Source organism: Camarhynchus parvulus, chromosome Z (assembly GCF_901933205.1).
Source record: "Camarhynchus parvulus chromosome Z, STF_HiC, whole genome shotgun sequence".
In the NCBI taxonomy this organism is placed as follows: Eukaryota; Metazoa; Chordata; class Aves; order Passeriformes; family Thraupidae; genus Camarhynchus; species Camarhynchus parvulus.
In genome coordinates, this window is record NC_044601.1 from 9,489,870 (window position 1) to 9,517,772 (window position 27,903).

The 27,903-nt window shown below is 41.2% G+C and overlaps 1 protein-coding gene across 5 annotated transcripts in view; it reads right to left on the bottom strand.

The window, feature by feature from the left end:
* PLPPR1 (phospholipid phosphatase related 1) overlaps nucleotides 1-27,903 on the bottom strand; it is a 120,460-nt gene that overhangs the window by 16,570 nt on the left and 75,987 nt on the right. For all 5 annotated transcript variants that reach the window (XM_030968430.1, XM_030968431.1, XM_030968435.1 and 2 more), the window contains 2 exons: nucleotides 14,393-14,581; nucleotides 2,919-3,051 (listed from right to left, as the gene is read on the bottom strand). In XM_030968430.1, the coding sequence (XP_030824290.1) occupies nucleotides 2,919-3,051; nucleotides 14,393-14,581 (322 nt within the window). The remainder of the gene's footprint in view (nucleotides 1-2,918; nucleotides 3,052-14,392; nucleotides 14,582-27,903) is intronic.

Sequence of the window (27,903 nt, forward strand, 5' to 3'; positions counted from 1 at the left end):
TGATATACACTGCAGCAAGGTGAGAGGCAGTCTTTTGCCACAAAAGCAAATGTCAATCAGCATGAAGGATTCGTGTCTGGGCCAGGAAGCAAGAAGAAATTGTGGCTCTGCTTCATGTAGACAAAGTATCAGGGAGAGATTTAATACAAAGCTCAACATTCAGAGTCTCGACTAAACTCAGGAGGGGAGGCTCTTAGAAACAGACATGCGCTGAGACCTTGAGGAAAACAAGGAGAGAATCAACAGAGAGCACAGTAAACAAGATAGGAAGAAAAAAACAGAGAAGAAACACAGGACTTTGTTAGCATTCCAGAAAAGCTGTCGGTTTTTTGTTTTGCTCTGCTTTCAAAGTGCAAAAAAGTCCTTAATTCCGTATACCCGAAGGAGAAGTAAGAGCAGAAAAGCTCAAATCCAGCAACCAGAAGATCCAAAGGATATTACATTACAAGAATCCTTGTATTTCATAGACCAAAAGACAGCCTAAAGTTTCCCTTTTTGTGTCTCTTTTCTTGCAAAATATAAATGAACATTCAGTGAAGTATGTACAGCTTTCTGCTTGTTTTGTGGAAAGCACATTTAGACAACAATTCTTAAAATCCCATCTCTTCCCAGCAACTTCCATTACAGAGTTTGGGGGGGGAGGGTGTGTGGAGAAAAGGCCTCTTTGCACTCCTAAAATTTGGGACTGGCAACTCTCAATGTTCTCCATGATGTGCCTTGCAGGGTCTGACAGTAGTGTTCATTTTTCCTGACACATGAGAATCTAGACACATGGCAGGATTTTTCTCATTCTTTGGAATAATATAAACTGTAATGCCTTACAAGGCAATTTTCCAAGGAGTTAAGTAACTGGTTTTTGCAGGTACTCATTAAGACTTGTTCAAACCTCTAGATACCAAAACTAAATTGGCAGAAAACTTTTTTTGCAACAAGCCAGACTGCTTGCTAGGGACGATAACTTACTTGCAAGAGAACTTAGTTAGTCAGCTCTGTAACTTTTGGCCCTAAAGTTTATCAAGAGAAGGCACAGAGAAATCCATGTACAAGCAACCTAGTTGTCTTTGCACAGCCAAGCACCTGGGAAGCTTCATTTTGGAGTGGGCTAAGTATGGAGCTAACTTCCCTGGATCATCCAGGCACAGGGTACAGCTGCTCAGTCCATGCCCTGTTTTCAAAACACAGGTGAAATGAAAAATGAAAAAACATGCAGTTATCTTCAGTTCCTTTCATAAATTATTTCATCCAACAAATTCTACTTCTCTCATTTCACTGCAGAGGCAGGGAAAAGGTTTCAGAAGAAAACAAGCACACAGTGTAGTTTAAGACAAGGCAAAGACTTCAAGCCTTTTCTAATAATATTAATTTCATTTTTCTCAGAAAAATAAACACAGCTGGCAAAGCCAAGAATCATTTCCCTAGCACGGTTTATGTCCTACTACTCTCTGAGAGTCCACTGTATCATTGCTACCCTCTTCTCTTCCACCAGAAGAGAAACAACAGCATGTTTAAGAATAAAGCCAACTGTAAGAAAACATACTGAGCAAGAACTCAGCCTCCATGATCTAAGGACTTCTAGTGTTGACCCCATAGGCAAGAGTGCTTCATTGGGACTTTGCAACATGCCAAATGTGCTGGAACAGTCAAAAAGCCCTGAGTGGTCCAGTGGACACTGGTACCCTGCTTCTCTCTTAATGGCTGCCCATCAATATATCCCAGAGGTTATGTGAAGTTCAAGGGTGTTTTACTTCTGATTAAATTTCTGTGTCTTTCTGTTCCCCCAGCAGCACACAGACGCAAGTAACAAAACACAGGTGGTTTGTTTCCACCTCTGTGGTGGCAGAAGGCACATTTCACTCCCTACCTTCCATGCATAAAGCAGGAGGCACAGAGAGAGCTGAAGGAGAAGAAAAACCATGGTTCTTCCTCCTTTGCAGCACACATTTGCTGATGACGAATATGCCAGCACCTTCAGCTCTGTGCTCTGAGGAAGTATCCCTGCTTGCAGCCAGGGATGTGCTCCATGGAAGCGACACAAGGCCTGCCACAGCCACAGCAGACATTTTCATTCCAGGCAAAGCTCAGAAATTAAGCAGTGACGGAGCGCCCCAGATACTTTCAGCTTTTTTCCCTCTACTGCTTGTTCTAAATCAGACCATGAATTTGGGCTCAGCTCTCTGTGAGAGGCAGTGTGTGAGGGTGCTTCACTTCTGAGAGTGTACAAGGAGGGCAGGGCTGTGATGGCAAAGCCCCTCTTGGCCAGCGGGGAGCATTCTGAGGAGCCACTGGCCCATGCCATCAGCCAGACATCCCATCCCACGCATGAACTTGGGACTCATCAACAGTGTGAAGAAGGTAAAGCAGTTTGCAAGCACCATAAAAAGCAACTTCCTAATGGTTTAATGACAGAACTTCATTTCTCAGCAATTAACTCAATGAAAGCTCTAAGAAAAAGCAAATACAATGAAAAGAATATTATTATTTTGAAGTGAGCTCTGGGCTTTTTACGCTGTGCTCAGCTGAACATTATGTGGCAGAGCTATGGATGTTAAAATTAGAGCTGAAAAGAAAAATGCCAAATAGATGAGCTGGTGAGGACAAATTTGTAACTAAAATAGGTAGCTTGCATAAACTAGCAATGATGGATTTATTCATATAAGGAATTGATTGGTAAAACCTTTCTTTAAGGGTCTCAAAAAAAGCTTTAAGCTCAGCAGAATATGATCTAAACCAGCTCCAGCCAGCATGATATGGCAAATTTTGAAAGTTACCTTGGAAATCCTGAGGGGACTATCCCTCTAAGGTGGAAGATGCCTGCAAAGATTTCACAGCTTAATTAATTTCGTGATGTACTTTGTCAGCATGTTTTGTCCTGGTTTGGTGCAAGCAGGGTCCAAGCTTGGAGTGCACAGGATGCTTACCTATAAAACGTATTATTCTTCGAAGCAGTGGGTTCAGGTAACAGCACTCTCCAGTCAAAATAGTTTTCTCTTGAATAATGAGGGTTTCTCGGGTTGACTTTATGAAATACATGGATATCTCACCAATAAAAATCTGCCAAGGAAAGCGAAAGAAAGAGAAGGTTAAAAATTACATGAGAAACATTGAAACATGGGTGTCTAGTCCCAGACCACAGAGAGTGCTACACAGCTGAGTGCTTTGGGGACCCTGTACTGGCACTGTGGGGCTCAGCATGACTGACACACACCCAGCTCCCACCCTGGAAAGGGATCATTCCTGCACTCAGTGGTGCAGAGACCCAGAGAAGCTGACTTCACTCATGGGGAGGATTGTGGTGGTGCATCCCTCCCCCTCCTCTGGCTGCACTGAGCTGAGAAATGCTCATTAAGCCTCAGCCTTGATGAGCTGCACCTCAGCTGAGATATCAGAGACACTGTCTGTTCCCAGAAACTCTGCTGTCTAATGAGCATTTGTTTTTTCACTAACAGCCTTGGAAACTTATTTTTCTAGTCTGAATAATAACCCAAGCGAAACAATATTTTTGTTGTTGAACTTTCAAGAAAAGCTACCCATGTGAGTTTTGCCCATGGTGGAAGATTACCATAACTACAGCCCACTCTCTTGTGACCCTCGGAACAAGGGTTCAAAGTGAGATCCTTTTGGAGCTCCCATTCCCAGAAGATAAAAGGGTAATGTGTATGTCTCAAACACTGATAGCTGGATGGCCGTGGAGCCATATAAGGACTGTTGGCAATAACAGATCAGAAATGTTGGTAACAACCAAGGATTGCTGTTATTAAAACACTGTGAGAAAGAGCAATATTTGACTAAATGCTCTGTTATCAAAAATGAAGTCTCCACAGAATCATTGATCATGATGTTAGCTGTGCTTATGTATTACATATTTTTGTATGATCTGAACATTCATGCTTTCTATAAATGTAATAGCTGCTTCCCATAGGAGTAGGATCATTTCTTAAGCACTTAGAAGTAATTTAGTTCTGTTGCACTGAGGCCTATCTACCCTCACTAAAGCTGGACAGAATTTGATCACGGGCTTTAGAGGCAATGATGATCCACACACAGCAGGAAACTCTGAAAATATCACCTATCATGTTCTGTCAGCAGGCTTTAGAAAGGGAAACTGGGACCCTTTTATAAAGACAGAGTTTGTAATTAACGTCTTTAAAATAAAAAAAAAGCCTGCCTGATGTGGAAGAAATGAGCTTTTAAGGGGAAGCACTCAAGATTATTAATTTAATACATTATTGCAGGACATACACAAGAGAATCCATAGTGTTAGGGAACAGTCAGAGAAATACATAACAGAAGTGTTTGTGTACACACACACAGGGTGGCACAGACACCTGGAGTTAGTACAGATGTCGAGGAAGTCACCTCAGTTCACTCTGACTGCTGGAATGGTGTGCTGTTTCAAGGGCAACAATTTATCCTTATTAAGCCAGAGGAGCGTCCTTATTGATTATTGACATTCAAGCCAAGTATGCTCAACCTCTTTATAATTCTACCTGCTGATGGCAAGAGCTGTGGAGATGTAAAATGCATGTCGATAATGGCATCTGGAGGGGAGCTGATGCATGGGAGCTGCACTGAAATATTGCCTTTATCCCATTTCACTCCATCTGCTCTTAACAGAATTGGCAAGGAGTTCAATAAGCTCAGCTCACTAACGACAGGGCTGGGAATTAAGAAAAAGACCATCTGCACTAAAGCAGTTTGAAAGTGACACTCTGTTTCAACCCGTTTATTATTTGAATTATTACAATGTTCAGAAGTTTGAATTACTGCTTTGGCTCTCTGTCTGCCCGGGGCTGTACACACACGCTGAGGGACGATTCACACCCTGAGGGAATTCTACTCTGTGAACACAGGGCCTACTTGACTTTAAAATATCCTAAACTTTTCAAATAGGAGAGACTTAGGCATGAAACATAGTAGCAGTCCTCCTGTAACTATACATCCATCTTTAAAGTTCCTTTACATCAGAGGTTAATGGAGTATTTTCCTGCTTCAATTCCCATCTTTGTTTCTATAAATCTAGCTGTCTGGCATACTCCTAGCGACTCCCATGTGCATAGATTAGTTCCACTTAGATTTAGGAGTAAATTTTGCCAGGCTGTAAATCTGTTCAGTTCCATTCCACTGATTTAAGCAGAATTATCCCAGATTTCCTACAGCATAACAGTTCAAAATTTGATTTTTTAAAATGAATGCTGCCTTTGGTTTAAGTATATGGCAATAAAGCTATGTTTGTGTGGAGATACAAAGTGATTCAACATGACTGGACCATTCTTGTCATGTCATCACTGGCACTGAATTTAGTTGCTGAAATTTGTTTTCTAATATGCTTAATATGGGCTCTCTAGAAAGTCAGCCTTGCTGTTTCCAAAAAATTCAATGGGCAATTGGACACCTGATTCTGAAAGCTAATCTGTCTGTGTGCAGTTGAATGTGGTCTGAATAGCTCTCAAAGAACTTGTTTGGTTTTTTTTTTCCTTTCCCAGGCATTTCTGAAATCAAGTAACTCCACTGATTCTCGTGATTTACACCGTGATGATGCTGCATGAGCAGGGTCCACATCCAGCCAAGTTGTCCAGCTGGCCTCCCAGAATCAATCACCAGCACTGCTGAGTACCTCAGCTCCTGCCAAAACAGAATCAGCACTCCAGGAATGGTTACAGATCAGTTCTATAGCTGACATCTAAATATAGACTCTGTACCTAAATATGGGCTGAAAAAGAAAACAGCAAGCTAACCGCTTTTATTTCCATTTGGGAAAACAATGCAAGGTTAATGAACTTCTGTATCATACTAGCTTAATTAGACAGTAGAAATGTCAGGAGAACTGCACTGGATTGAAAGCACAAATGATCTGCAGTCTGGCACGGTGTAGGTAATAGTGAAGCAAAGGTAGTGCCCTGCATGTGTTTTTGTTCTTGGTTTCCTGAATAAAATAGCAGCTCATCTACACTGAGGACATATTGCTTGAGAGCTCTTGCTAACATTCCATTTCCTATAACTACCAGGTAAAAATACGAGGATGACCCAAAGCCGCAGCATGAATTAGAAGAACCCACCCAGCAGGCATTTTTCCTCTGCTGATTTCAACCTCTCCAGTGAGAAAACTTCTTCAGTTTTCCCTGCCTTCCCATTACTGGCAGCGTCACCAAATACTTGCCCCTCAATGTTCAGCTCTCAAAGCCCTCTGCTGCACACACTTTACTTATTTCCTGGCTCATCCTGACCCAGCAGATGATAAAATTATCCGTCCATTTTCCTCTTCAACAGTCTTTTATCCATTATAGTCCTTCAGCTGACATTTTCAGACAGTGAAATGTCTCATCTCCCCCTTTCAAGTTCTCAGCACAGCATTAGCACCTGATACTCCCTGCACTCCTGTACAGATTACTGACAGTTCGTAAATTTAATTTTCAATTTAATCAACAAAATAATGGAACTATTGCTTTTAAAAGGACATGGATTCTTTTTTTTTCCCCCATAGCACTTTCCAATAAGCTCACACAAAGGATCATTTGCACAACTTTGTTTAAAAAAAAAATTGAACAACAAGAAGACCTGTTTCTTTGAGGATGTACTAAAATAAACTATCCAGGAATGTGTCTGTGGTACAACTGAGAGGAGGTTGCAGAACAGTGGGATATTGGAGCTGCCCTCCTGCAGTAATTGTGCAGTGGGGCAAGTTTGAGAAGCTTTGAAGAGTTGTATTAAATTTAGAAGAATAATTATTGATGGTGTTGACTGGTACAGCTTTTAACCCCCTTTGTTTCTTCTATCAGTTTTTCTCAGAACAGAACATTGGCCTTGTACCTCAGTTCAAATGCTGCAGCAAAGGTGAGGCAGCAAATGCTGCATCCCTTCTTTATTCCCCTGCCATGCTTTTGCTCACTTCTCCAGTAGTAAAAATATTTCTCTTTAGTCATGTTTCTCCAAACTCCTGTGCATGTAGAGTGCCACAATCTGGTTCCTCCTGTGCTCCAGTCATGCTGCCCCAGCCTCACCTCTGTTTTCTCCCTTTGAAAATCCACTACAGATTCATTGCAACTCCAGCTGCTCAGCTCACTCCTCCAGTGGGATCTGCCCTGACTGCCTCCTTGCTGTCCCACAGCTGCTGGCAGACGCTGCACCTCATGTTGGAAAATATCTTAATTATAATTATTTAAATTTTATAACTTTGGTCAGTTTTCACAGGATCACAGAATGAGATAGGTTGGAAAAGACCTTTGATATCATCAAGTATCAAACATATGTTCGCCTTTGCCACGAGGGAAGGGAATTAGGGTTTATTTCCTCTTTCCTTTAGGGCATTGTTCCACCAGGTGAAGGCCTGATGAGCTTAAAATCTCTACAGACTGGGACCAGAACAGAAGATTCACCGAAGTTAACAGCCATCAGTGGCCATCAAGTGCCATGAATCCATCAACTTCAAACAACACCCCTGCTCTGGAGAAGGAGAGAGAAGAATAAGGACCTGCTTAGCACCAGAGGTGAAAATATCTGTAAGCAATAGGAAACCAAACACTAAGAACTAAGTAACTTGGAACGAATGAACATTAAACCAAAGAATATCTATGGGTTTTGACTATATAAAGTTCGTGAAAAATCTCTTAAAATACGTGTGGCATGGAATGATTTTCTCTGCACAGCTGGCCTACGTGAAAATGAAATTATTTCTGTTGCATGTCCTGAGCAGAACAACATCCTGGCCAGAAATAAAGTAATGCCTTCATTCTCTAACACTAAAAATGTTGTCGGAGAGTTTTTGTTTTTCCTGCAGTTTTGGTGATACTCACAGCCCTCTTGCTTCCCACTTACTCACTCACTCGTGACAAACGTGAAAACACTATTTTTGTAATTTTTTCACACTTCCAGTGAACACTGGGGTTGTGTAGAAGTTCCTACTGTCTTAATTTCTGCTGCAATTCCACATGGATAAAGAAGGAGGAGCACCAGCTAAGATACATGGGAGAGATGCAGGATGCACCACTGTGCCCACAGTTTGGGACTGCCTCAAGTCTGCCTCTCTGTGAAAGTTACTTCCTTCTGCTGCTTTTCTTGAAAAAGTACAAGTGATGTTATTTCCCATCACACAAAGACAACGGAGTTCCTATATTAGGGAGAATCACGTGAAGTGCAGACATGACCTATCTGTCTTTCCTAGGTATCAAATTAACATTATTCTGATTTCTGTGAGCTTTTAAATCCTTCAACTTGTTAACTCTAACAGCACCCTTGTGACACAGACAGTCCTTTTTTAACACCACTTTCTACACTGAAACCCCACCCAGGGGCATGCTGCAACACACAAAAATCTCTGCAGCAAACAAAACTGAACTTATATCTTGGGACATCACTGCTCTCAGTTCTGGGCAGGTTTCAGCAAGCCGTATGACATTTCCCAAATCCTGTGCAAGGATGCGTGTGGCTGCGTTTTTAATGTCACAAATAGAAAGAACCAAATTAATCAAGTTTCCAGCATTCGAACAGCAGCCAAGGGGAGGAGAGGATATGAGGAAGGCACTGGCTGTGAGACAAGCTGCACGCAGAGCACTCAGAAACAGAGAATAGCAGCCGATGAGGGTCATGGGGCTCTCAGCCTCAGTCAGCCAGTTTCAGCATGACTCCACACACTCTCTCCCTGGGAGAAGCAGGACTCTTCACCAAAAGGTCACCTTTACAAAATGTTCCAGGGGGTGTTTCATCAGCACTGGCTTCAGCTGGGCCAAAAGCAATTCTGCCCTTTTGCACTGTGGTGTCTCTGAGGTTTGCATTAGAACAGCTGCAGTCAGGATAGGGATGTTCTTCAGGCTCTACATGGGAGCTCATGACTTCAAGGATAGAGATTCCACAGCCTCTACTTCAATGTTTGCCTATCCTCATTGTTAAAGTTTGCCTAATTTTTAATCCATTTCAATTTTTGAAGCTGGTGTCCCTTGCAAGGCTGCCTCTTGTGATCTGAACAATGTTTTCCTCTTCTCCACAGTCCCCACTAAGAACATGGCTTATATTGACTTTCACTTACTGCTGTGAATTCCTTAATTCCTTAGATCTCCCTCACATTTAGCCTTAGCCCCTGAGGAATATTGATCTGCCATCCTCTCTGCTACCCTCAGGACCCAGTATTGACACTGTGAAGCTGAGACACTCTATGGTCAAACCCAAGTGGCAAACACTTAGCAACATTTGTATTGAGAAAAGGCACCTCAGAAGGCAAAGGGTGGCTGAGGTCTGCCTCAACACCCTCCCCAGGACACAGGATTTCTGCTGCGATCCACAGACAGGGCCCTGATCCAAGCCTGCAGAGGCTTTCCCTGATAAGATCACTATCATTGATAGTCCTGAGGACAGGGACCAGCTGAGAGCTCCCTCAGACACTCTCTTGTCTTTGCCATCACACCCTGGACAGGTGTTCTCAGGCCCCATGAACCAATACTGTATTTTGCAAAGCTATACAAGGTAATGAAACAATGTCTTCAGCTGAATGTTGCAATGCCAGCTCACTTTTAATTTTCCAACCATACAAACTCAATGGGTTCAATCTGCATTCAATTACTCACCTCATTGTGTTTTGGACTGGGTGGTTGTTGTTGTTGAATGAAAACAATAGCAAAGAACAGTTGCAAGTACTTTTCCAAAACAAGAAAATTGCTTTATTGTTTTTGTTTGTCTTTTTTATTTTAAGTCAAAAGGGTTGAAATCCACAGTTTATATTCTAGCCTGCTCAAAACCCAAAACTGTCTTAAGGTTGTGCTCAAAAACATAATACTGTGGTAAAACTAAAATAATTATACTGAAGTTCTAACGAAGAAAATAAACATTTTCCACAGCCCCGCATTGTTCCTCACATACTGGCATGTGGCTGGGACCACCACAGGGTCCCAGAGACACTGTCAACAGAAATGTCTTATAGTTTTGCACCAAACCAGGAAAGCGTATTTATTCTTCCAGAATGGTGTGCAAACAGCAGAATATAAACATTTACACAGGGCACACCTTTTCCTCGCTCCTTGGTATCCCAGCTCCTCATTCACCACCTCAGCAGCCCTGGTAAGACTCCAGGAGAGGAAGGCAGAGGACACAGCCAGCTGTGCCAGCACAGGGGGAAGCATGGTGGGCAGCAGGCTGTGGCACAGCAGGCTGTGCCTTCTGGCAGCACCATGGCCAGCAAAGCCTGGTGATTCCTGCCTGGAAAAGCCTGGTAGGAGCTGCTGTAGCAGAGCAGTGAGCTGCGTCAGACGTTCTTGGTTTTCCTGGCAGCTGCAGCTGAGCAGCCACAGGGGAATCAGCCACGACAGGCAGAGGTTCCCTGGCTTCCCTTACAGAAATAAATCACTGTAGTAACATGGCTGTGCTAAGCCAAAGCCAAGGAATCAAGAAAGAATAGGAGAACCACCGAGAAGAAGGATGTTTCTGAAGTTTGAGGGGTAAGTGCAGATTGTAGAGAGAAGTTGGAACAATTTCCTCCTACTTCAGATCAACACTGTAATTCAGCTTCTAGTTCATAATCAGACTGCTTTGATTTGACTGATTTCAACCTTATCTGAACACAAATACTCTTATGCACAAATTAATAGCACTGGACAGTTAACAGATTACATCTAGGCTGCTACTTCCCACCTGGAAACAGAAGAAAAGAAACTAAACTCTGTGAAAATGGTAGTGGCACTTTCTATTCACTTTAAGGTAACGAAGAACAGTGAGAACAGTGCCCTTGAAGCTTTCTGCCACTGTTCAGTATTCATTTCAGCGAGCTGGCTCTGTTCCTAAGCCTCTCTGCTTCTCTCGGGTGGGCAGATAAATCACATTGGATGGAGCAGAGCAGGCAGCAGTGCTGAACTCTGGAAGGATTGTTTAGTGCCAGCTGGGGAATTGGCTGCTTTGCAGTAACCTCTTAACAGGGAAAGCTAGTCTTCAGGGACACTGATGAATGTGGTGGAGTCATCCGAGAATATTTTTAGATAAATGTTTCAAAAGCAATGGATAAAATTGCATAAAACCAGGCCAGTCACATTTATTTTGCCACTAAGAGTGCAGGGAAATGCAGATACAGTGGTACCAACCCACAGCAGCACTTCTGCAAAGTGGTCTCAGAAATAAAACACATGCATTCATTTTCCCCATGCCCAGTGTCGTAGCCAAATGACAGAGACACAAAGATATTCCATTAATTTCATAAAGATGCTCCCTTTTGGCCTGCAAGTGCTGTAACACCTCAAAGCTGTGCTGAAATCATGGCTTTGAGTCCTCCCCAGACCCATGCACACAGGACTGCACTTAATGCTGCTTGTATCTCAGATGAGGGAGCTTGTACAGATCCCTGGGATTCCTCCCACAGCTCCAGAAGCCCTTTTAGATTTTATTATGAGCCAGCACCTTATTGCTGCTGGCTTCCACCAGCAATCACTCCTCTCATGTCACGAGGTGTCAGGATGGTGGTAATGTGAAAGCAACACAGAGAGATCAAATTTGCTGCCACATCAAACCAATGATTTGCCAAATCAGCCGCTTTGCCATTAGGAAGTGAAGCAGTGAGTGTTGTGCAGAGGAGAAACAAATAACTGCAAAAGTAATGGCATTACCTCTTACTTAAGTCATGTCTTGTTGGCGGAGCTTCACAATGTTGGTGATTCCTCCTGAGTGCAAAGTGTAGGGAGTGAAGCTACAACTTAGCTGAGAGTGAATGGAGTGAATGCACACAGCGCTCCCTCCCACGATGCACAGCTGTGTGGGCTCTCTTGTTTGTGTGGAGGTTTTTGTTTCTTCTTTTTTTTTTAAAGAGTGAAAATTGTCATGGTCTAAATAGAAATGGAAATTTCTATTTGCTCCTTCAGTGCAAGGAGCAAATAGAAATTTGCTTATTGCACTGAAATCCCTGGGACATTCGACTGGATCAAACCTCTCTTCCCAGGTTGCGGGCAGGCTGAGTGAGAGGCAGCACCCATTTGGGGACAAGATGACAGATGAGGATATTTACACTCTGAATGGACTAACCAGCAGGGAAGTACAATACTGCATTTAGGGAGAATCTGAGCTCACTTTCTGTCTCATTTATAATCTTTTTATTGATAACCATTGCCAAAATTTGGTCTGCAGAGTCAGCTACAAACTGAAGCAAAGTGTGAAAATACTGTTCAAAGAGAAGAAGGTCTTTCAGGAAAAGATGGGAATGAGAAATAAAATTAAGTTACTCCTATAAAGACCTTATGATGAGCACCAGTCAGGAGGACATAAAAATCTCTGACATATGCCCTGGTTGAAGATTAACCCAATATTAAGTAACAGAACTTTAAATAATTGAATTATGTATTAATTATACAATATAACAATGCAACTAATTAAATAATGTGATTAAACAATGCATTAATAAATACTGCATTAAAAGTGGGAAAAAAATATTTTGCCAGGGAAATTTGACCTGCTGTCTCCTTGCGGTTGCACCTAGAGATCACTGGTGCTGAGCATGGTGCCAAGAGCCCTGTGCTGTCCCTGACCATGCCTTCTCTGTGTGAAGCAATGTGTCCAGTGCAGCAGCACAGCACAGCCCAAGAGGCAGGGTTTACCAGCTAAACCAGCCCTGGATCCATTCACCCAGGGTGATGCCTGGACTCAGGCCAGCATTCCTGCACAGTTTGCATGGGATGGGTTAGCTCACAGAGTCCAGCTCCACACAGCACTGAGCTGAAGGTCTCTTCAGCACTCAACAACCTTACCTGGCATTCATTACAGCCCTTAATTCTTTGTGTTTAACATGGGCTATGGAAGCTACAAATAAAACACTCTTCAAAGAATCACAGACCTACTCATGTTGGAAAAGGGCTTTTAAGATCGTGAAGTCTGATCATTAACCCAGTACTGCCAAATCGAGTCCAACTCAGCTTTTCATAAAGAATAGTAATTAAGAAAAGCTTCTTGGGTTACTACAAAGCAAAGGAAATGCTGATCCAGCGCAGCAAAACTTGAAAGGTTAGCATAAAATTTTGGCAGAGCAAGGATTTAAATAGAAGATTCAAATAAAGAGCAACACTCATTACCCAACATTTTGTCAGTAATCAAGGGACAAACCACCCACTAATGTCATTGCTCTGGAATCAAGGCATGGCTGTGACCCACCACCTACCTTTACAAAAAGCACCTGTGAAAGCTACACCCCTGAACACTGGCACTATGTTGATGGGGAAGGTCCAAAATGGGGGGTGTTCAGTTTTTTTGTTTTGTTTTAGTTTGGTTTTGTTTTTTTTTATTTTCAAATAATCTATCATTGCAGCAGAAAGTAAAATGAAAGCCTTGATGTGCAAAACATCCAATACATAAAATAATTCTGTTACTGCAGATGTTTTTCATAAACTTATGATGTAATCCACTTCAAAACACCTGCTTGTCTTTAGAAAGTGTCCTGTACCTAAACCTATAGCCTCTTCTGCAGATCCCTTTCACACTTCTTACCACATTCTGTGACAAGAACATGATTTGGTGCACTAAAATTACCGCAGAACAAAACTTAGACTATGATGAAGCACTCACTATTTAAAAATAAATATGTAATGTACAGCTTTAATCAACTTTTGAAAGGGATGAAAAGCAAAATTAATATAAGAAATAAATACTAACAGAGAAGAAATAAAGAGAAAGAAATTAAACAAAAGTCCATAAACAGAATCTGAAGGGAATTTATCAATGTAATTACAAATTCAGCAAAGCTTGGGCTGTTGGTGAAATATGCAACTTTCTGTGTGGAAAATGGAAAAGGGCCAAACTTTTGCTAACCAGTGAGTGCAATAAATTGTTTGGCATTGTATGTACTCCTCTAGTTGAATATTTTCATCTGCATAGAAAAGCTAAAAAGCTAAAAATTGCAGTTTACTGGCTGAATAGTGAATAAAATCAGGTAAAAAAAAAGTTTAGTGACTGTTGGAAACAAAGAAACTATTAAAAAAAAGAAAACAGCATTCATATTTTTCTTTGTATTTAGCATCCTTCTCCTCATCTAAGCCTTTTAAGGCCATTCAACAGTCCTTTTAATATAGCAGGAAATAATCCTGGATATACTGCACATCTGACCTGGATTTTACTTCAGCTTTATCCCGTTTTCTTATTTCCAGTAATACATAACCTTTCCATTAGAGCCTCTCTGGAGCCCAGGAAATTCACAACTAATCAGTGAAGTAAGCAAGCTATTGTAAAAGGCTTAACAAGCTCTATCCCTCAGCCTTGCATTGTGATTACCTCAGAATAATTACTCCTGGAGATAACTGATGAAGATCATATTAGGCTGAGGCAAAACAGAGATCCTGCTAAGTGTAAATCAATTACAGCCGAACAGAGAGGCGAAGGGACAAAGATATCACAGCAGTATTGTCATTGTTTATGGGGATTTCAGATAATTCCTCATACTCACGATCGCTGTCGGGGTTGAAGCCAGCACACAGTACAGCACAAGTGGTGAAATGAAGCTCTCGTCCTCCGTCCCAGGGTACGGTTTCATCAAATTGCCATCCTGACAGAAGAAACCTTGGATATGCACCTGAAAAGTGTCAGTGTACTCGAAGTAGTAGGCAAGCAGAACAGTCCCAGCCATGATGACGAGCTGAAAATAAAGCATAGTCACAGAGAGGCGTTAGTTGCTTTTTGAACAGATGCAGCTGTGCCTGCGAGCTACTCCAGTCCTGTGGACCATCCTCCCTTCACCGTCACTCTGACAACCCCTGCCATAATGGTGTGTGAGCCTCTGCGTGTGTGTGTGTGTGTGTGTGTGTGTGTGTGTGTGTGTTTCTGTGTTTCTGTGCCTCTGCTTTGCAACATCTGTTACATAAACCTTTTGGCGAACGACGCCAATGAACGTCTCAGATGGGAGCGTGTCCGCGCCGCGGCGGTCCGCAGGGGGACAGGAGCTGTGACAGCTCAAAGGGCATGTGAGTGTCAGCGCAGGAGGGATCGATGGCAGCGTGGCAGGAGACAGCAGCAGCAGCGGCGGCTAAAAAACCTGTGCTCGGTGGCAGGGGAGTGGGAAAGGATTGTTACTAAGCCTAGAGGAAGCTAAAGCCAAAACACTTCCCTGCTGCAGCTGCAAGCCCGTGCTGGAAAACGTGCGTGTTGTGCTAATTCACACGAGCCCTCTGTGCGTCCCAGATGAAGACGCATCCAGAGGAAGACTTCTCTCCTGCCACTCACTTTTCCCCAGAGATGCTTCTTTATGAGTAAAGCTTTAGAAGTCTACTCAGAAATCTCCACAAGCAACCTGTGGGGACTTCAGTGCACTGCCTGACCTACCCATTCTACCACAGCCACTTTTGAAAAAACTATCTTGAGTCTGAAGCTGCATTTATATAACAGATATGAACTGCAAGGAGCCTTTCTGGTCTCTCTTTCCATACTTCATGGCTCCTAAATGGGTTGGTTGGAAGCTCAGCAATCACTTTTTTGTATATAGCCACAGTATCAGCTTCTCACACTGCTTCAGCAACACGTCACCACAACCTCACCAAAGGCGTGCCAAAACTCACCTCACGAAAATAAGCAGATTTACTAATTCTTGTTCTCCCTCTGCCACACTGCAAAGAAAATCTCACATCATAGTCTTCACCCACGACAAAAATAGTAATATTGATTTATAACTGTGTTGTTTTTTTTTTTTAGGGGCAATGGTTTTAAAACTAAAAGAGGGTTGATTCAGATTAGGCATAAGGATGATGTATTTTACAATGAAGGTAGTAAAAAAAGGTCACAGATTACCCAGAGAGGTGTGACTATCCCATCTCTGGAAGTGTTCAAGGTCAGGTTGGACTGGGCTTTGAGCAACTGGTCTAATGGAAGGTGTTCCTGTTCATTGCACAGGGGGTGGACTAGCTGGACTCTAGAAGTTCCTTCCAACTCAAATCCTATAGTTTTAAATTTTGACTACAGGATCTGTTTCAAAATCCTCCTTATGGAGACTAGTGACACTATTACAGAAGTTGTCACTATTCAACTACTTTTGTCATTTTAACTATACAAGTTATCTAGCCACACTATAGAAAAAAGTGGAATAACCAGGTCCTGGTTTTAGTATTTTGCCTCCAGGATCTGTGCATCAAAACTGTATTGCTGCAAGATTATTGTAAGATCTCTGAAAATTAATTTTGGCAATTCTATCTCAAAGATACACTTGAAGCTATTAATGCATTCCTCTGGCACATCTCTGCACACACAGCCAGTCATTAAAGCTATTGTATATTTGAGTAAGAGCTGGACTAAAATAAGAAAAAATAATGAAATCAGATTACTAATTGAAGCAAGTAGCAGACCAAAGAACCCCTAAGTGGCTGAGGTGGGGAGGGACCTTTGGGGGTCAGTCCACCCTCCTCTGCTCAAGCAGGGACTCCTTAGTTGGTTGCCCAGATGGTTTCTGAACAGCTCAAAGGATGGAGTCTACACAACACCCCTGTGTCAATTTTAAGACTTTAAAGAATGTCACAGTGAAGCCATGGTTGTGACGTTCCATTCCCCATTTTTTACCTTTCAAATTAACCATCTCACTTTGTAGATGCATTATTTTCAAGACCACATACCTGCCCAGAATAAATTCTTTTAACAAACAGAAAGCAAGATGCTGCAATCTGTGTATTCCCCAGAGATCTTCACAGGAAACTCCATGAGTACAAACACAGTCCCACAACTAAGGACACAGGAGTTAATTTACATTTGAATTTAACTCCTTGAGCAGCTATAGATTTTCTGATCAACCTGGGCAACTCAGCTTTGCTAATTAACACAGAGAAACGCAATGACACTATCACTACTCTACCTGACATGCCCAGATAAACATGTTGGAGATTACAGGATGCTTGGATATAGAGGTCTTTAAACTCAGTTTCAGCACCTCATGTGACCTGGGCTGTCAAAAACAATCTGAACCACCCTTCCTATCCCAAACATACTCCCAGAAATACTTCAGGTTTCCAGCCCCAGCTGGCAAACACATGTAAATGATAAATAATAAATGACACAACATACAGCTGGTTTTTCTCGTCTTACTGGAAAACAGGGAAAGCAGGTTACTGAACTTTTAACCTTCTCAGGGTGTCATATGGAAAAGATAATGCTTTTCAAAAAATAAGGTGTTCTGATATGGGAGGAAAATGTCACTTATCCCAAATGCAGCCTCTAGAGCAGTTCCACAACTAACCTTGACCTTTCCATTCTCAAATGCGGACTCAGTGCTGAGCAAAAACCCCTCTTGCATATAAAATACAGCTCTTGGCTGACTGACTCAACATTGATATTGACCTAGAATATAACAAATCACAGGATCACAGAATGCTTTGGGTGGGAAGGGACCTTAAAGCTCATTCCAATCTGCCTGCCATGGGCAGGGACCTTCCCGCCTGGTCTCGAAACACCTCAATAATGAACCCAATTCTGTTCACACTCCCTGTGTTTCTGCGTCTTGTTCTTCTGAGAAAGAAAAAAAACCCTAAAAAACATAATCTGTGAAAATAAATTGGAATTGTGGACACATTGTATCCTGTAGGTAACATCCACCATCTCACTGAAACAGTAACAGCAGGCAGCAGAAATTTGACCTCCAGTTGAACAGACCTTACCATACCCCAAGAGATGACGTGAGATACAGAAAGCACAGTCAGGATCAAATTTTTTGCTGCTGGTACAGTCAGTGAAGACCTGACCACTTCTGTGTGGCAACTTCCTGTGCCTCATCTTGAGTATTCCCTTCTTCAAGCAGCTTCGCAGCAAAATGCAACCAGAAACTTCTTTAGTTCTCCCTTCCCTTTTCCTTTCCAGGTGGTAACTATTTAATATGTGTTTAACATGAGTGAGATGACAAGTGCCAGAAGGGGTCAGACTGACCAGAAGCAGGGATGTCAGAGACAGGAGGGCTCCCTGCAAGGCAGTGAACTTTCCCTGGCTGCTGGGATAAAGGACAGATGCAGTGCTGCCTTTTAGACATCCTGGATTATGAGCACTCCGGGGTCCAAATCAAATGGGCCTGAATTTCGTAGCCTTTTCTCCCTGTTTTCAGGTTTCCAAACATTGAAGGAAGTGGAGAAGAACTGGCAGGCTGATTTAAACTAAAGATACAAAACATCCCATTACTAATTCAGAAAACACAATGCAGTTTAACACTAACAGTTTGCAGAGTTTGTTTATTAATCCTTATTAACTCATTTCCTTGAGTTTACTTGTGGAAAAATAAAAAATGCTCAATAACATCAGAAAGGCAGCCAATGGACACAAGGCTGCTAATAAGTCTAAGGTGCTTAATGGCCTCCATTAGCACAGTGTTTAACCATGTCATAATCCTTAATATTTATTATCACTGCTCCATTGTAAGTTAAGAAAATGCTCTTATCATCATTTTACAGAAAGGGGACAAAAGCTGAGGAGATAAAATGACTGCCCTCAGGTCACAGCAGAGCCTGATTTATCTTTCTTTTGGACCAAATTTTTTTGGATTAGTCAATAACCTCCACATGAAAAGGCTCAGTGATACATATGCTTAGGTCCTGATTCTGTAGAAGCTCATTCATGAGAGTGTTAAGAAAAATTGTGTGTCTGACTCAGTCCCATTTAAAAATTCCTGCTGAATTTAAATCAATCTTGACAAGCTGGACTTAAGCAACTGGGGTGTGGTTTTCCTTCAGTCATTTAAATGGATTAATTACGTAGCACGTAACATCCATCCCTTGACTCACCATTAAATTCTGCCCTGCTCCAAGAGTCCACACTGGTTCTGCCCTTACAGACGTCCCTGTCCCTGCACACCCTTGCTCCACTTTCCCCTGTGGGCATTCTCTGCATTAAAAAAACCACTTTCTTCAATGTTTAAGAAATAGGAAGCAAGTCTTGCAATCCTCTTTGGGTAATGGGTAATTTTTTGGTGTAGAGTTAATCACACATTAATGACAGATTGTGTCCCAAGTATAAAGAAAGAGGATCTTTGCAGTAAGCAGTACAGTAAGTTACACTAACTCTAGGGTACTGGTGTATATCCAGAAATCCTCCTCTGCACTCTAATAGAGCCTCTGACAGCAAAACTCAGAGAGGACTAACATCCAAATAAAATTATTGGTAGTGGCACTTAAGTCTCACAGTGTATGCACTCTCGTAATTCATTGCAAAGCACTTCCCTGTATGCTCCACAAATGGGAGATTTTTTTTTAAATACTGTTACTCACAGAAAAGTCCCTGTTTTGCAAGTAACCAAGCAAGAGGGCAACCCCATTTGGGAAAGGGGCGTAAAGCTTTAAAAGACAGAGATCAGTACTGGAAGAGGGGAGACACAGAATTTTGATCAGCCTAGACTGAAGACTCCCCAGAATTCTTAACAGAGGAGCAAGAAACTTATGGAGAAAAGGAAGATGCTGGAAATATTTCTGGTGTACCCTTTAGCCAGACAACCTGTCTGTCCTGAAAGACAGGCATACAGTCACTGCAAAAATCTCCTTTTGCTGTGTGTTTTGTCACTATTTAAGTGATATTGCACGTTCATATGAGTAAACTTGAAACCCCCCTAGTATTGCTGCTATTTATACATAAATAGGTAAATTCTATTAGCTTATCAGCCTTTCTACAGTCTACTCATAATACATCTTAGAGCACCTTTAATGTGCACGACTGAAAACTGAAAAACTGTTCTTGCACACAAATGCAACATAAATTATGACTTTTTAGTTTCTCCTGAAAGAAGTCAAACCAGTATTTTGCATGTGGTGCTCCTTAGTGGATAGTCACTGAGATATCTATTGATGCCCTTGGCTCAATTTGTTTCCAGCAAATTTCAGTGATTTTCACTTCTTTAACTGAAACTGCCACCGTTTCATGAGCACCACAAACCTGCAGAAGAATTTTTAACCCTTGACACACCTGCTGTGGCTCACAGTTCCACCCATTTTGATCATATTTCTGCCTCCCCCTCTGGCTGAACTCTAGTGACCCACTGTTATGCAAAACCTGAAACAATTTGGTGTGCTTTTACTCAGAGAGGTGATGAGTGCATGACTCTTGGAACAGACACAATGGAGCATCCAACAGCCATGGCATCTGTGTGTCCTGAAATAACTCCCAAGTTACTGCTGAAAGGAATTGTTAAGGCGTGTCTGTGCTCTCTACTGGATAATATCAGAAATATTGAACTATGCATCCCAGGCTCTTTTGCCCAGGGATGGGTCCAGGTGTCTCTCTGTCAAGGGAGTCCATTCTACCTTGGAGATGGGAACTCCAGTCTTGCAGCTGCAGCAGAGGGATGTTAGAAGCACAGCAAATTGGAACAAATGACATTTATTATTAAATTCAAAGATCCATTTCTGCCCACCTAAAAGCAGATCAAGACTCTATTTAAGAAGTACCATGTCTGTTTCCTGAAGTATCCTTATTAGGATGAGGGCTCAGAAACTCATGTTGGATCAATATTTTTTACATGTGTTGGCCGTATTTATTTGTGGCCAGCTGATCTTTACCTAGTAAACCAACCTTCAGCTGATAGTGCTTGGAACTGACATAAAAGAAAAAAAATATTTTAGGTATATTTTGTTTTCTTAAATAATCAAACTTCCTTCTGGCAGAAGAATTGCAGACTCCCAGAATATAGTAGATTTGGATAATTTGACTTGAAACAGTTATTTTGCCAAGCCTTTTTACAGTAGTCTCTCTGGAAATTCTTCTCAGGGCTTCTGAAATCATCTATTCTGACAGACCTACTACAATGTTTTAAGAAGGACCTACATTTTCACACAGTGGAGTGGTCAAGTAGTAAGGAAATGCTGAACATGCCTTCAGACAAGCTTGTACTTACAAATAACAAAGATGAAGACTACCACTAACTAGAAGCCCATCTGATCTAGATGTGCCAGCAGCTGAAATTTCACACTGAGGTGTGAGGGTGGCAGGTGCGTGTCCCCTATTATCTGTTAATAGGAATTAGAAGGATGAGCCCTTCAGCGATCAGCAAAAGCCCTTATCTACAGCCATTTGTGAAGCATCTGTTGTGTGCCATTTTACCACAAGTGATTCAACTTTAAAGGTTTCACCTTCACACTTGTGCAGCACACCCAGCTCTGTGGAAGGAGAAGGGTATTGGACAGCAAAGGCTCCTGAAGACTGCAACAGCAGCAAATTAATGTTTGTAATGCATTATAAAGATCAGGCTGACTACACAATCTTTTATTATGGCCAAGAAACTGAATGCAGCAGTTCACCTACTTTTTATGAAAATACTGCAAAACAACAAGGACAAAAAAATAGACACATGACTGTTCATTGCAACATTATTTTGCTTAATGGAAGAGACAGAGAAAAAATTGACCTCTATTAGAATTCCACGTAATGGTAAAACAAATACAAGTGAATTATTTCATTATGCTGAATAACCATTTATTTTACACTGTCAGATTAAATATGGAATCCAATGCTCTTTCTACACTGCCACTCCTCAAGGTGTTCTCCCTCCCTCACCTTATATAACTGATTCTGACATCAGGTTTTTTATGCAACTGGGGCACACAGCAACCTTGTCTGCAGCAGCCCAGCACAGGATGTGGCTTTGTTACAGGAGTTCTGAAGTCCATTCAGTGTGCATGCAGGCACAAGCTGGGCAGTACAGGCAGAGAGGTTTATTAAGGCACACAGGCTTTTGAAGCTGGAGCTTCAAAATCAAAGCAGTCTCTGCAGAGCTTTTTACAAGTCCATTTCATGAACTTATTGTCTTATTTCACCATTTTAGCAATTAAGTATGGATTAGGTATGGCTAAAGAAAACATGCTCAGACCAAAAAAAGGAGTTCATGTCTTCTTAAGGCACTTATTTCAGCAGAAGTTGTTTTGTTAGAGTAGCATGACCTCTAAAAATACTGACATCTGGTTAAAAACTCTTTCAGCTTCCTTTTTTATATAATGGTCCTTGAAGAATGGCGAGGTGCTACACTGCAATAGCTTAATGTTACCTAAGAGCTCACCCACATAAAGAATCCAGATTTCTCCAGCTCTAACTGTGCAGTTAAAGCAGTACAAGTCTCTTAATGGCAACAGACATAAAGGCATAAAAACGCTCTAACCAGTACAGCTTTTCATATGTAGAAAATAAAATAAGCAACAGTATGAAGCACCTTGATTACCTCAATCTGTATAACTCAGTGCACTTATACACTGCTCTAGCTTTCTCAGTTAAAAACAAAGTTTTTCAACCTTTTAATGTAAAGACTTTTACTTTTCACCAGCGATTCTTATGTAATAAATTCAAGCCTACTTTCTTTGACAGGTAAGTACAATCCACGGATTGATCACAGGCTGCAACTGTCAGCCTGAAGGAAGGAGGGACATTACTCACACTGTGTCTGTAACTGCCTGAGCTTTCTCTCACTGCACCACAAAGAGCTGGGCTGCCTTGGGAGAGCCTCTTTACATCAGCTCTGTCTGAGAAAAGCTCAGCCTTTGATGCTGGAGCGGGACAACACAGGTCTCCTCACTCTCTTCAGAGGTAATGAGTGCAGGGGGGGATGTCCCTATAAGCTTCAGGTGGCCAGGCAACACTGTGGGCACTTGCACAAGATTTTGTGCACCTCAGAGAGGCAGGGAGATGAATGGACAAAGGAAAGGCGCAGCAGCACAAGTGATGGAAACTGGAAAAAGCACAGTAGTGTCTTTAATTGCTGACAGCACAGGAAAAGCATTTCTCCCATGGCTTGAAGAGGGAGGAAATGAATCCTCCTCTCTCTTGTGGAATCAAGTAATACCTGTGCTGCTATTAGCAAGAGAATCTCTATAAAAATCAATACTAAATATATATTTTATTTACCTAGAAAACAGATCATAAAAGCTATGAAAAGGCTTCTCATTTAGGGTCATGGGTTAGGGACATGGGCTAGTGGTGGACTTGGCAGTGCTGGGTCAAGGGCTGTATTCAGTGGTTTTAGGGGGCTTTTCCAACATCAGTGATATTGTGACTCAGCGTCCTCTAGTACAACCCTGAATATCTGCTCACCTTCTTGCAATTTCTCTTTTTTGTCAAGTTGTATTTCAATTTAATAATTTGCTTTCTTTATGAAATCATCATAAAAAGATTCTTTTTCTCCTTTAACCTTCAGATTCTATCCAATTATACTACATAACTGGACCTTAAACTAAGGCAAGAGCAGAAGGGATTAATGTGGGACAATTCTAAGGAGCTGTTGTTACTGCTTTTGTGACAGCACAGACCTTGTTATGTAGCAGAATTGAAAGAGATGTGATTTATTTAGGAAGAACCCAGTTATGATGAGATATATGCTAGATGTTTTTGGTTTTTTGGTTTTTTTTTTTGTTTTGTTTTGTTTTTTTTTAATATAAGGGATGTACTGATGCAGAAGACCATTAAATTCTGAGCTTGATTCAAAGTAGATTTTGAAGGCTTATCAGCAGGGGGCATTAATGTGACATTAAATTCCAAATGCCACACTACCAAACATCCATGCAGAGCCTATAATGTTTTATGTTTTTAATATATTTGGAGGTTCCCCTGTATTTTTCATAACATAATCTCATTTTTTTAAATATAGCTAGAATTTCAGGACATTTGGTGATAATAGTAATTTGGTTAATAATCTACTATGCTCTTCATCCTGACTTTTAAAAGAAGTCTTTGTCCCTGGTTTGTGTAGTTTGAAAAAGGAGAAAATGATTTTAAGACCAGCAAATTTGCAGCCAGCAGTTTCAAAGGGGATTATCGTGAGCAGGAAGAATAGGTGGGTTCATCCCTCTCAGTGGGTATTTGTTCACAAGCATCAGCTGCTCCTTGACATCAGATCATGCGCCCAACTTTTCCATGTTTGCACTCTGACCTTACTACACACCTGGAGAAAGGAGGTGTTTCCAGAAGGCAATTTTAAATAGCAACATTTCTCCCCTCCACTGACTCTAAAATAAAAGCAACCACAGTGATAATGTAATTACTACTTAAAAAGTAGAAATCCAGGAGTTATTGTCTGTAGGATTTTCTCTTTTGTTAGTTTTCCAACATTTACAAACAACAAAAAGAATATTTTTCCCCCCCAAACCTTACTGAAGGTGGTTTACAAAGGTTTTCTGTCAGAAAGCTGATCTAGCTGTGAGCTGGAGACTGAAGGGGTCAGAGCTAAAAAGGAAGAGCTTTCCACTGCATTGGCTCTGCTCCTTGGTTTTTTACTCGGGGCTGGTTTCAGATCTTGCACACTGTGATCTCACTCTCACTTTGTTTACTAATAGCACGAAAGTTACTGAACCTGGTCTGACCTTTCTGGATTAAAATCTCTGTAATTTACATCAATCCACAGTCTGTCTGTATGTGTAGTGCAAAGAGACATAAATTAAAAATTTTGACGGGAACTTTATTAGTAAGTTTTCCTTCTCGCAATAAAAAGCTGGAAATTTAGCTAACTCTTTTAAACTGAAGTTGAGATTTTCACATCACCACTTGATTGCAGGAATGGAATTTTTAAAGAGCATTAAGAAAAGTTTTAAATACACAGTAACTTTGGGACTTTAAGCAACATTTGGAAGACATACACTTTAAAGATGGGGATCAGAAAGTTGCTTGACTACTACAGTAGCAAACTACTCTGTAAAATTAGGTAGGTCTTGCTTTTAGGGCCAGACTCTCCAGCTGTGCCTCCTGCTTCTGGGACATCATGTATGTCCCACGCTTTTCTGTCTCTCAAATACATATTCTGTATTTCATGTAATATCTTTTTCTCAGGTACATGCAGACCGTTGTTATGGTAAAAATCAGTTTCCAAAAAACAATAGTGAAATGAAATGTGTTCCTCAAACAGCTATATAAATCCAGACATTCTGAACTTCCTGTGAAATCACTGGCTATCTTCTATGTATGAAAATCAGGACTCTTCTCTTAACAAAAATTAAGAACTACAATTTTCCTTTAAGATCCCAGAAAAATGGGGTCTGATACCCTTTTAGATAAATGATGATAAATGATAAAGAATGAGATTTATACAAGGGGAAAAGAGAATTAAACTTCCACCTGTCAAGAGGGAGAACATATCAGATCAAGAAAAAATTGTATTTTTATTTAGCACCTGAAGAATGTCATCACCATTATCAAGTGTTGTTAAAACTCCAAGCCACAAGTATAGTGTATTTATCTTCCCTTGAGCAGGTCCCATGAAGCTTTTCAGCAGGTGGCATTAATGCTCTACCCAGTTCCAAATGGCACACAGCCAGGAAACTGCTGTTTCCAGCACATAACACCTTAAAATGATCTACAAATTCTGGTGGAGACTAAGTAATTTTCTTAACATTAAAGTCTTCATTAAAATGGCATCTGTTCAGAATGATTTTTTTTTTAGCAACAGAAGCAGAACAGAGATATATTTTGACTACTCTGGTATTAAAAGTAATAAAGAGCATTTTGTTTCTCTGTCCTGCCTGATCTGTCTCCTCATCTCCCCATCAAGACATCTGCAGAATCAACTTTTTCAAATGAAGAGAACGCCACTAGAATTCCAGATGTGTACCAGCACCAGTAATACTGCACCTTTAATGACAAGAATAGGCACCCAGTGCAGCATTACACAGTTTTCCCCAAGCTGAAAGATTTGATGTTGAAGCTGAGAGAGAGAGCAAACTGAGAGATACTGAGGTGGAAAATACCTGTGATCAATTGTGACTGACAGAAAATGAGTTACAGTCCCAGGACTGGTTGTAGTGCCTATCCAGCCTTTGCCGAAAACAAACAGTACAAAATGCTGGAATGATCTCCAGGACTTGTTAAAAGAGCTTTTACTGACTCCATGAAATCCAGCATCTAACACACCAGTAAAAATTTCTGTACTTCAACAGAAGTTGTGAACAGCTTCAGATGAACAGCCACTGCTAGAAACAGCTGCTTTGGAAGAGCTTGTTTGGTAGGAGGATTTGGAACATTTTTCACTGCTTCTTCTAAATGCAGGAGGAGTGCTTTCCACCTCATGCCCACAGGAAGGTTAGAACATAGACATATCTGCCAGGATGTTCTCAAAAAACTGGTGTCCAAATTGTGCTTAAAAGAATTCAGGGTTTGTTCCTCTAAACTATGCTCTGGATCTACCTATTGGTCTGCCTCAGAAACACCAAATCCATGAAACTTGTTCAAATACTTGCATTTAGCAAAGTAACGAAAACTCCTAAAGAACTCAGAGCAAGTCCAAAGAATTTAATCAGAACTTGGTGTTGAATTTGCCCTTCTAACTTTGAACAAGACGTGTTCTTCTGAGAAAGGCTGCCTTGAGTTTGGTTCTTTCTGACAGCAGTTCTTAACCTGGACTACGCTGACATGAGTCATCCAGTCCACAAGAAATAATGCAAAATCTTGTCATAATTCATTGTCTGCCTAGTTTCAGTAACCAAAACCACAAAATATCAGCTTATTTTGCTTTGAAGTACCACACTCATTCCATAAAAAACCATTGATTTGATGGAAATAAAATGTGTGGCGCACACGCATTTTATTTCCATGTATCTGTGTCCTCCAAAAATGCCCAATACAGGAACTGCTCTGGAAAGTTGAAAAGCTGCCTTTGGCTAAAACAGCTTCCAAGTTGCCCTGCACCCCTGATAATGGTTCACTGACTAATGGGTTTTCACTGTACAAATGGCTCATAAAAGCTGTTAAATCCATCATGAACTCTAAAGGCTTTTTAATCTAATGACTATTTTCACTTACATAGAGGTGTCAGGACAATTTACTGTCCAAATGTTGAGAAGCAACAGATCCTGACAGGACACAGGATTCTGACACAACAGACTTACACATCTTTTCAGTATGCTTTTCATGACTGCTCTCTGGTATCTTCACGTGGTACCTAAGCAAAACTGCTCACAGGGAGATGCTGAGGTATATTTTGATTTCTAATGTGTCTTTGCAGGCAGAAAAGCAAGTGTCTCTCTGAAAATTGAAGGAATTGACAGTGGGAGAATCAGGTGAAAATGAGAACTAGGATAAAGCAAAAAACAAAAGGAACAAAGTTCTGCACAAAGTGAAAAGCACCAAAACACAGCCCTTACTTTCCCTTTGCTTGTTCTCAGACTGCAGACTTATGGATACTAATGATGGATTGGGTGACATTTTTAGCAATGTTCAAGGCAGAAGAAGTTAAGGATTTTTTCCCACTCTGACATATAAACACTAAGGAGTGCAACAGCAGTGCAGTGTACACTCTCTCATCCCAATAAACGGTTGTTTATTCTTATACCCTGTGCATCTTCCTTGTCCAGAGGATGATTCCCAGACTGTTCCTTGAAAGAAAGGAGCTACCAATTTTCCAGCTGCTCTATAATGCACAATCCATTGCCTCATCCACACATCATTGTTCCAGAAGACCAAAAAAGCTGTAAAAAAGATGTCCATCAGACAGATCTAAAAGCTGCTGGGATCTTATCCGGCTAAACAAAGGGGAAACTGTTTTCCTCTTCTGAACATCTCTGCCTTGCAAGTTCAGGGAACATCCCTCCAGAGACAGAAATCTTATAATAAATTCCTAGAGTGTGCATGGTTACAAGGAGCAGCTCCTCAGAGAGCTCCTCATTCTCTCACCTTCCTCACACTGAAAGTACTTGCCAAATCTGCTCCCTTCTCACACATTTTCATCTCTTTTGTTCTGGTCTACCTCTTGGGAGAGAATCTCAGTAGGAAACCAAACCTGTCAGGTTTTTTAAAGATGTCACTCTCAACAATGCAAAAGTGAGAAAAAGGGAAGCCTAATTCCAAAGCAAATCAGTACATAACCCACATTGTTTTTAGTGAACACTGTAGGTAACCTGCAAGTTGGAGAGCTATGAGGTTTAGAAGAACAGCAGTAACTGCTTTTAGTTAGAAAATTCTATTCTTAGACAGAACAGTACTGTTTTTCTACAATACTTCTCAAACCCAGAAAATCCCAGGGTAAACACAAAGCCTCAGAGAAGC